General features: G+C 59.7%; 2 protein-coding genes across 4 annotated transcripts in view; both read left to right on the top strand.

The window, feature by feature from the left end:
• The first annotated feature begins 888 nt into the window (after positions 1-888).
• On the top strand, positions 889-4675 carry LOC146596419 (immunoglobulin superfamily containing leucine-rich repeat protein 2-like). The gene is made up of 2 exons (XM_085304003.1): positions 889-1081; positions 1662-4675. The coding sequence occupies exons 1-2, from the start codon at positions 1065-1067 to the stop codon at positions 3766-3768; spliced, it is 2124 nt and encodes a 707-aa protein (XP_085160129.1). The 5' UTR covers positions 889-1064; the 3' UTR covers positions 3769-4675.
• A 5386-nt stretch (positions 4676-10061) lies between these two features.
• Positions 10062-10322, top strand: part of LOC146596418 (immunoglobulin superfamily containing leucine-rich repeat protein-like) — a 5090-nt gene continuing 4829 nt past the window's right edge. The window contains exon 1 of one of the 3 annotated variants that reach the window (XM_085304002.1): positions 10062-10122. Coding sequence is in view for 2 of the 3 variants with exons in the window: in XM_085303999.1 (XP_085160125.1) it covers positions 10296-10314 (19 nt within the window). In the remaining variant the exon portion in view is untranslated. Of the gene's footprint in view, positions 10123-10172; positions 10315-10322 lie in introns of those variants that run through there. The other 2 variants (XM_085304001.1, XM_085303999.1) reach the window with 2 other exon arrangements.

Here is a 10322-nt window from a genome sequence, read left to right as displayed (position 1 = left end):
CCCGCCCCCCTCGCCTTTCCTTCCYCCCYCCCCCCCCCCCCACACTTCTCCTTTCCTTCCCCCTACGCTCAAGTGCTTAAAAGCTATTTGCATTCAATTAGCGCGCTGCAGAAGGGAGCCACCCGCGACGGGACGGGCGGAGGCGGTGGCACTCGGAGCATATTGCTCTGATAAATATTACATTGCCCAGGCTGGGGGGCCGGCAGCCCGGGGGGGCAGCCGGGAGGGGTTCCCGGCGGCTAGGCGCGTCCCCGGCGGCTCGGGAGCGCGCACCGCCGCCTCAGCCAGAGGCAGCGCTGGGGTGGGCATGGGGGGGCGGGTTGCCCGGCTCCCCGAGTAGCGGCCCCCACCGTGCACAAACACTCCCAAGCTCTGCTCGGTCCCGGGATGGGCTGCGGTAACCTCGCCCCCCGCGGTGCCCCGGGATGCGCCGCGGCAGCCCCGGTCCTCGCTGCTCCGCCGTTTGCATCCCGGCTCCGCCGGAGAGAGCGGGCGGAGGACTGGAAAGGAGGGATGGCGGGAGGGAGCAAAGGGGGGGCTGGATCATGGCTGTCGTCAAGTGCATGTGAGTTTTAGTCATTGGTCTTGGAGAGGGGTCTGGGGATATTTTTTGGGGTTCGGGGGGTACCCCTACACCGGGGAACGAGCTGCCTCTCTCCAGCCGGRGTCTGTCTCCACGGTGGAGGCTGGCGAGTAGCGGGAGTGGGTGGGTGGGTGGGTGGGATGGGAAAGGGGTGGCGAGGAGGGAGGGGGCAACCGTGCAGAGGGGGAGGCTGGCAGAAATGCTAATTCCTCGCTGAGCTCTCGCCTCGGCAGCGCAGTGCCCGCACGGACCCGCTCCGGCGCGCAGCTCAGCCCGGCGAGGCGCGGGGTGCGGGAGGCCGCTCTGCGCCGGCTCCCAACCCCCGCGCCCGTCGCCGTCGTATCTGGGCTGGCGGAGTGCCCGGACGCGGTCCGCCAAGGTCCTCGGGGCTCCCCCGTGCCGGGACGAGCCGCACGCGCGGAGCTGAGGAGGAGGATGCGGAGCGCTGGCACCGGCGAGGCGAAGTCCTGCGTGTTTCTGAATGYCACTTAGGAGCGGGTAAGGCGCGGGGTCACCTCCCGGGTGCGGCCAGGCGAGGGAGGTGCGGGGCGGGGGTGGCCAAGAGCGAAAGGAGGAGGAAAGGGAGAAAAAGGGACGTTGGGAAGGGGAAAATTAGGGGGAGAAGGAGAAGAGGGGAAGAAAAGTAGGGAGGGGAAGAGAGAAAAAAAAGGATGCAAGGAGAAGGAAAGAATAGAGAAAAGAAATAACAGAAAAAGCAGGAAAGGAAACAGAGAAAAGAAGAAAACGAGATTGGGCGGGGGGGAAGGAAGAGCGCAAACAAGAAAAGGAAAAGAGAGTGGAAGGGAGGGAAAGAGCCGGAGGGGAACGAGGGAAAAACGGGAGAGCAAAAGGGAAGGAGAAAGAATGAAAGAGAAGGAGAGGGGGGAAGAGAGGCAGCGGAGAAGCGCGGCGGGAGAGGGCGGAAGGCGAGGCGAGGCGGGGGGCGGGCGCGGACAAAGCGGGCGCGGGCGGGCGCGCCCCCGCCGCCGCCGCCCAGCCGCGTCCCGTCGGGGCTGCGGCCGGGGCCGGGCTCCGCGGGGCGGGCCGGCGCCCTCAGAGCCCCTGTCTTGCCCGGCAGGAGGGAGATGGCCCCGCTGCTGGGCTTGTGGCTGGTGGCCCTGCTCGGCCCGGCGCGGGCGTGCCCGGAGCCCTGCGCCTGTGTGGACAAGTACGCCCACCAGTTCGCCGACTGCGCCTACAAGGATCTCCAGGTGGTGCCCACCGGGCTGCCCTCCAACGTGACCACCCTCAGCCTGTCCGCCAACAAGATCACCTCGCTGCAGCGGCGCTCCTTTGTGGAGGTGACCCAGGTCACCTCCCTCTGGCTGGCGCACAACGATATCCGCTTCATCGAGCCTGGCACCTTCGCCATCCTGGTGCAGCTGAAAAACCTCGACATCAGCCACAACCAGATCGTGGACTTCCCCTGGCAGGACCTCTACAATCTCAGTGCCCTCCAGCTCCTCAAGATGAATAATAACCACATGGCCCAGGTGCCCCAGGGGGCCTTCCAYACCCTCAAAGACCTCAGGTCCCTGCGCATCAACAACAACAAGTTCGCTGCTCTTGCAGAGGGTATCTTTGACTCCCTTAGTTCCCTCTCCCACCTACAGATCTACAACAACCCCTTTGACTGCTCCTGTAAACTCCAGTGGCTGAAGAAGTGGATGGACAGCACACTCATCTCCATCCCAGAGAAGGACTCCATCACTTGCAGCCTCCCAGAGCAGCTCCGAGGGGTGCCCGTGGGGAAAATCCCGGATGTGCAGTGCGTGTCGCCTTCTGTGCAGCTCACTTATTTCCCCAACCTGGACACCACAGAGCTCTTTGATGGCTTCACCCTGACACTGCACTGTGCTGTGACAGGCAGCCCCCCGCCTGAAGTGAGCTGGAAGATCCGCACCTCCAGCCAAGCTCTGGAGATCAAAGGGAGCCCGAGAGAGAGCACTGGGAAGGACCTCCCTAAACAAGACCTTGAGCGCTTCCTGGTCTTCAAGAATGGCACCCTGGTGATTCCTCACCTGAGCAAACGGGAGGAAGGCACCTACACTTGCCTGGCCACCAATGAAATGGGGAGCAATGAGACCTCAGTCAATGTAGCTGTGGCTGGGTCTCAGAAATACCCACTGCAGCCTGGGAGGGATCCCACAAGTAGTAAAGCACAACCAGGTGATAGGAAGYCCGGGGCTAAGGGGGCAAAGAACAGTGTGCTCATGCCAGATGAGAGGAACAAACCTCTCAGCCCCACCCGTCAGAGCCACCCATCCTTGGCGGCAGGGACAGAGTCCATGGCAGAAGGGCAAGTGCCCTTCCAACTTCCTCCCTTTGAGAAGAAATGTGGCTCCRCACAAGCCAGCAGATACATCTCCAATCATGCCTTCAACCAGAGTGGCGACTTCAAGCAGCACACCTTCGACCTGGGTGTGATTGCCTTAGATGTGTCAGAGCGTGATGCCAGGGTGCAGCTCACCCCCACTTACATGCAGCCCGAGAAGGTCCAYCTTAGAATGCTCTACCTGTGCCAGGAGAGCAGCCAGGGCCATGCCTTGGTCCAGTGGTCTAAGATTGAGGAAGGGGTGAACTCGTACTGGTTCCAGGGTTTGAACCCTGGCACCAACTACTCTGTGTGTCTCACCTACCCGGGRGAGGACTGCCAGGTCCAAGTGGTCTTCACCACCAAGAAAGAGATCCCCTCACTCATCATCATTGTTGTCGTGAGTATCTTCTTGCTGGTGCTGGCCACCCTGCCCCTGATGGGGGCCACATGCTGCCACCTCCTCTCCAAGTACCAAGGGAAGACYTACAAGCTTATCATGAAAGCCCAGAACCCGGACCAGATGGAGAAACACATGGCTGCCGACTTCGACCCCCGCGCCTCCTACCTGGAGTCTGAGAAGAACTACAATCCCAGTGAGATGGGGGAAGGGGACATTGAGGAAGAAGAAGATGAGGAGGAGGACGACGATGAAGGAGGGAGGAGGAGGAGGAGGAGAGAAGCCGAAGGGGCTCCGGAGCTGGAGCGAGATGAGAGCGTGGCAGCTGTCTCCATGGCAGAGTCGCAGTCCAAAGCCAACGCCGAGGAGTTCGAGGTCCGCTCCGAGTACAGCGACAAGCTGCCCCTGGGCGCCGAGGCGGTGACCATCTCCCAGGAGATCAACGGGAACTACAGGCAGCCGGCCCGCTGAGCCCGCCCGCCGCCCGCACCCCGCGCCCGCCTCCCCGCCGCTCTCGCCCTGCCCCGGGCAGCCCTCTCCGCCGCCGGGGAGCCGCAGCCCGGGGCCGCTGTCGGGCCGCTGCTTCCTCCCTTCCAAGAGAGGAGCGAAAAAGAAAGAACGAAAAATCCTAAGCGACACCCGTGCGTCCCTCCTGCTCCTCCGTCAGGCACCARATCCTTGGAGAAGGGTGAACGCACGGACACCGCGCAAGGGACCTCTCCCGGGGCTGCTCGTATCGGGGCGGGCCGTTTCTCCCACGATTTCGTTTCCGTTTGGATTCAGTCCGCCTCGGGGTCTCCGCACAGCCGCGATCCGGCGACGGTCTTCCCTCTAGGGTTTGCTACAGAATTGCAACGAATCCCCCTCCCCCTCGGCCTTTGCCCTCCGTTCTCCCTTTATTTTCTTTTCCTCTAAAGGAAAAGAACGAAAAAAAGAGAAAAGATGGGTAAAACAAAACCCCCAATATCCCCAAACCGTTTTCTGCAAACAAGCGGCCCCGCCGTGCGCTGGCTCTGCCGTGTGCTGGCCCGGACCCGGCTGCGCGCTGGTCCCCGCCGTGCCCCGGGCCGGCCCCGCCGCTCCCCGGAGCGCGCCCCGCTGGGTCCCCGCCGCTCCTCGGCCTGGTCCCCGCCTCTCCTCGATCCCCGCCGCTCCCCGGTGGGTGCCGACTGCGCGCCGCTGCGGTCCCCGCCGTGCCCCGGTGGGCGCCCGCGGCTCTCCGATGTGGTCCCCGCCGCGACGTGGTGAGTGTCGGCYGCACCCCCGTAGATCTGCGACGCGTCCCTGAGGGTCCCCGCTGCTCCCCGTGGGTGCCCGCCACTCCGCGTGGATCCTCGGCGCGCTTAGCGGGCTCCCACCGCGCCCGGTGCGTCCCTACCGCTCCGCGGCGCGGTCGCCGCGTGGATCCTCGCGGCGCCCGTGGGTGCCCGCGCCGCCGTTCAGGACCGCGGGGGCGGACAGCTCCCAGCCCCGCGCCGCGCGCGAGAGCGGCGCCCACCCCCGGAGCCCCCCCGGCCCCCTGCCCGCGGGGTCCCGGCGAGGCGCCGCGGGAGCCGAGCGGCGGCCGGCCCCCCTCGATGTGTGTTGGCTAGAGTAGCGTGCTGTAGGCAGTGTCTGTTCTGTAGATGTGTCTGTGGTGGTGGTGATGGTGGGGGGGAGGGGGGGTCGCCGCGCTCCCCGGCCCCGCCGGTGGGACGGGACGGCCCGGCCCGGCCCGGCCCGCGGGCATCCGGAGGAGCCCCGGAGCCAACGAGAACCTCGGTCTTTTTTCTACGCGCTTCTGTCTGTGAAAGAGTTAATAAAAGGGATCGAAAGTGGAGCTGGGTCCTTGCTTGTCCTGGGACGAGGTGGGAGGGGGGTGTCGCCTGGTGTCCCCCCTCCTCCCTGCCCCGGCCCCACTCTCCTGGGACGCTCCTGGCCCGACCAGCTCCTTCCCCCCGTGCCTGCCCCAGCGGGGAGCGGGGTCCCGGCCCTCACCCGCCGCTCACCGCAGGGAGAGCCGGCCCGGCCCGAAACAGCCCGAAACGACCCCAACCCCCAAACTCCCGCAGCCCTGGGGCTGGGGACCCCATGGAAACAGGAGGCGGCAGAGAGAAACATCACTGCTCCTACAGGCAAGAGAGGTCTGCGTGCGCGAGGGAGGCACGCACACACAGATACGTGCTACAAATATATATGTATACATATATAGAGATCTTCATGCATACAGTGTATTTATCTATTTATGTGCAAACTTATATACAGACATACTGTTCACACACGCGCTATATATGCATGCTATATATTTACACATATCTACACAGTGTATTTATACAAACAGATTCTAGGTGTGTGTGTATATATATATACACACATAGGGTACACACTCATTTTATATATACACACTATGTATACCCACAAAGAAACATTATATGAACAAATGAGCACACATTTTAACTATACTTACACAATACCCACATTATAAATATATTTAAACACAGAATATGTAGGAAAATGTAATAAACCAAATATATATTTTACATACTCTACACACACTCTGTGTATATACACTTTCTACACTCCGATGAGTACACTACATTTACACACTGCATATACACATACACTCTCTATACACATTATATAAATATGTGCATGCTATATATACACACAGTATATAAATGCTAGTCACATAAGCACTATATATCTATGCACACACAATAAGTAGGCTCACTATATGTGCACAGGCACACTGTATGCACCTACACTACTTGTGCGCACACACATTTTCTCTCCATGGCTGTGCACACGCACACAAATGCCTGTCTCCTGTACAGGCTCTGTATGCCTGTGTGTACACAGATATATTCCCAATGCCATGCTGCCTCACGGCGCTGGAGCTGGGGAGTGCGGGGGTCCTGGCAGCAAGACAGCACTGTCCGAGCAGGGCAGTGCCAGCTCCGGTGCCCGTCCACATCCCTCGGTGCTCCCTGCCCCCTGGTTGGAGATGCTCCCCGCTGCTGCACACGCAGCTGCTCCAGCCTGGGGCTCGGTGCCCGCAGCAGGGGCTTGGATATGCAACACCTYCCCTGCCCAGCACACCCAGCCTGCCAGCGAGTGCTCTCCTCTCGCCCTGCTGATGATTTAAGCCCACAATTACACCGAGAAGGCTAAGCCTGGCTTTAATTCCATCTCTTTTCTGGAGCTACTCGGCTATGTGCCCGTGACACGAATACCGTCCCTATCTGAGAGGCCATGTCCTGCCATATAAATGAGGYCAGTCTGATACAGGGACGGTCACACACGCACCAGCACCAGAGCTGGCTCAGGATGCCTGAGTTGTACCCGAGGTTTACAAACCTGTAGCAGCGGCCGGGGAGATGCATGAGAGGCAAAGGACAGCAAACTCCAGACCTGTAAGCCCAGGGAGGGGAGGGCTGCACTGCCTGGACACGGACACGCACATCCTCATCTCTGCCCAGACACCGTGCAGAGACCACGCAGCCCCGGGCACTGCCGGGAYGGGAGCCAGGCACCCCCCGGTGCACTCCCCACCCACCCCAAAACACCGGCCTCTGCAGCCTGGCAGAGCCCCCCCGAGAACATATGTGTTTCCATTCTTCAGAGGACGGCTTTCTATTTTAAGTCCAGCCTCTGCTGGCTCTGCATCTTTCTCGTATGGCAAAGAAAGGGAGCGCAGAGAAGACAGACAAAGGAGGTCAGTGAGTGAGGGGGCGGTGGGTGGGGGGCACCCACGGAAATGCCCCCAAAGCCAAGAAATTTGAAGCACCACCACGGTGGCCCAGGTGTTTGYTCAGCTTTTAAAAGCGTGTGCAAAATGGAGAATCCCCGCTGYAGACAAATCCCCTTCTGCGAATACACTTTAATTGAGTTTTATGCTTTGAAACACACAAGGAATAGGAAAAGAACAATCATTTTTGTCTCCATTTAATTAGAGAGTAATAGATTTCCCCGTCTAATGTATCTACAGGGACTCTYGCTATGATGAGATACCCACCAGTGCTGGATTACTCTGAGATCTGCTCCTCTTCAGGAGGGCACTAATTAGTGCTTGGACAGCCAAAGGCATAAGAAGGGGTTGGGGATGGAGCTCCGCATCCTGCCCYGCTCCCATGTCCATAGGCTATTTCTGCCGGCTGGTGCTGCCTGGAAAGGGTTAACGCATCATGACAGCGTGGCTGTGGCTCGGCCCCTTCCTAAGGCATTAACCCTTCTCTGAAGCCTGCAGCCCAAGGACCCTGCCTGTTGGGTTGAGTCTGTCTCCTGGGGTGGCCTGGATCCACGCAGCATTGTGGGGGGGGGACCTCTGCCTCTCCTCCCTCCCTCGGCTCTGATGCCGAGCTGCAGTGGGATGTGCCCGTGGGCGATGGGTGAGGAGCAATGGGCAACGAGCCACTCTCCCCACAACGGCACCCTCGCCCTGTGATCTGCTCTGCTGTCCCAGCGCCAGTGCAAGCAGGCCRGCGGGGAGGCAGGTAGGGAGGCACAGGGGGCTGCATCCCGGCACCCCGGCTCCCCGCCTCCGAGGGCTCCGACTGCGGTGGCGAAGGAAGCGGCCCGGCTGCACTGACCCCCTGCACATTCCTCCCTCCTCTCCCCATCTGCCTTTGGTTACCCAGCGCGGGGGTTGCATTCCTCACTGCTTCGTAATCCTCGCTCGCAGGCTGGGGGGACCACAGAGGAACGCCTGGGGAGCAAGAGGCCCCTGAGACCTTTTCTGCTCTGCCTTAGCTCATTCAGGCCCCGGCTGGGTGCTGGAACAGATACCTCCACCCGCTGCTCACCTCCTTCCTGCCCCTCACGTCTCCAGCCCTCYGCATCCCCCTGCAGCATGCAGGGGAAGGAGCCACCGCAAGTCCCCAGAGGCTCTTCATTTCCTCCAGCTGGGCAATGACAGACCTCTCCCTCTGAACGACACATCACCGGGAGGAAGAAGAGTGTGGCTCTTCGGATCACGGGCAGCACCTTGCACCCAGGCAGACCAGCCTGACAAGCACTTATGTAATGGTCAGAGTCACTCTACCAAACGCTCCTAAGCTCTGTGAAGCTGTATGGCACTGTTTGCCCACGTCAATCCCAAAATAAAGAGACTTTCACCTCTATCACCTCCTGCCCCCAAATTATCCCTCACCCTAGATAAAGAACTCAAGGCAAAATAACAGCACAGGTTTCTCCTTGTTATGGCAACCCCAAGATTAGAGATCTCACCCAGTGCTACTGAAATGGGGTCCATGGTTGTGTCTCCTGTGGGGATGACACARGTGAAGGGGCCAGAGACCCTGCAGAAGGCAGCAAGAACCCAGCAGCTGCGTACAGGCTACGTGGGGCTGCGTGATAATGCAGTTGCACGGTAACAGCGGCTTCAGACCTCTTCTAGGGCAYCCACAGCTGGCATGGAAGCAGTAACACTGTTGTTTCCCACAGCCGTGGTGTCCGGGGGGTGGGGGGGTTGAAATGAGATGAAAAATCTTCAAGCAATGATCCAGGAAGTGCAAGTCCTAGGGTCCCTGCAGAATTAACCAGAGCAGCATCTTTGATCTGCTTCACTGATGTAAGCAAGCAGAACTAGACCAGTTCCTCTAAAGGCAGTCCTGCTCTATGTCCTGGTTCAAAATCCCAGAACACTTCCAGATGTCCTCTGAAGCTGATTAGGATGTGCCAATGTGGTCAGTAGGTGATGTAGTCTGGTGCAGACCAGAGGCTCTGCCGTCAGGGCCATGCATCTCCAGCCTGACATTGATCCAACACACTCCAGGATCAGGGATGCCAGCAATATCAACCCACGGGGTCTCTCCATGGCAAGATCAGAGAAGAACAAGGCAAATTTATGTCTTTGACACTAGAATACTGCCAAGTTTTGGTGCTCATTGGAGCAACTAACAGGATAGCTGCAGCTTAGCCTCATGCTTCAGGGCAGCAAGAAAAAGGGGGCCAGGAAGTAACCCCTTCCTGGCCCTATCAAAGCTTCATAGCTAAGGAGGCCAGTGACTGAATGCTGCTCCCCCAATATCTTGCAAAGCAGATACTGATCCCACCACAGTGGGTTTATGCTGCCATAACTTGGTCTGAAGTGTGGAACAGAAAATTCCTGCTCCCAGCTGCTTGTCTTAACCCCTGGCAGCCTGCGAGTCCCCCAGCCGTGTTGATGCTGTGCTGTAAGCCTGCCCAATGAACTGATTTAGTCAAAATAATCCCCTTCTCCTTTCCACAACACTATTTTTAACCCCAATCCTGTTCACAGCCTGGCCTTAGTGACAGTTGCGTCAGCACAAGTGTGAAGACAGTGAGCTGTGGCTGGGTCTCCTGAAATCAGTGTTGTGGGTGAGTTTTCCCATTTTACAGAGCCAATGTGGCAAGTCACCTTTCATGGGAAGCGTTGGGAAGCCATGGGAAGCTCTCACCCTACCCTGACTCCACATATAGCCCTGCAGCAGGACATCCCACTGGCCCCTGAGACACAGAAGCTGTGAAAAGTAACTCAGCAGACAGCTGTCTCACCCTCTTCCATCAGAAACCAGTCATCCTTGGTCCTGATGCCCCTAAGATGTCCCCTGCGAGGATAGCCAGGCTGGAGAGGTCCCCTTTGGCCTGAACCTCAAGGTGTGGGGTTTGGATCCCCAGGATGCAGAGCCTTTGGGTGCTGCACCCAGCATCCTGCCTGCCCAGGCTGGAGCTGCGCAGCCCGACAGCTCCAGGGGCAGAGATCCAGGCCAGAAGTGGTTCGGCCCCACCAGGAATTCATTGGGAGGAGGGCAAGGGGGGAAAAAAAGGCCCTGGAGTTATTTTCCCTGCCGATCACAGGGCCTGGGAAGACGAGATCTGGTGTGGGTCGGTGCCATGGAAAACAAAAGGGCCCRGGGGACGGGGAGGGGGAGGAGAAGCCTGGTCCCGGCCGAGGGAGCCGGAGCCCCCGGTCCCTCCAGCGCGGCTGCTTCCGCCGCTCGCTGCAGCCTCCAGTGCTGGAGCCGCGGCGGGGAAGGAAGGACTTGGCCTCCGTCCCCATGGAAGCTGCTGGTGCCGGTGAAGGG

The sequence above is a fragment of the Rhea americana genome, unplaced genomic scaffold (assembly GCF_003343005.1).
Source record: "Rhea americana isolate MKP2758 unplaced genomic scaffold, rheAme1 scaffold_201, whole genome shotgun sequence".
In the NCBI taxonomy this organism is placed as follows: Eukaryota; Metazoa; Chordata; class Aves; order Rheiformes; family Rheidae; genus Rhea; species Rhea americana.
The sequence above is the reverse complement of the archived record's forward strand: the minus strand, read 5'-3'. Positions and strand labels throughout refer to the sequence as shown.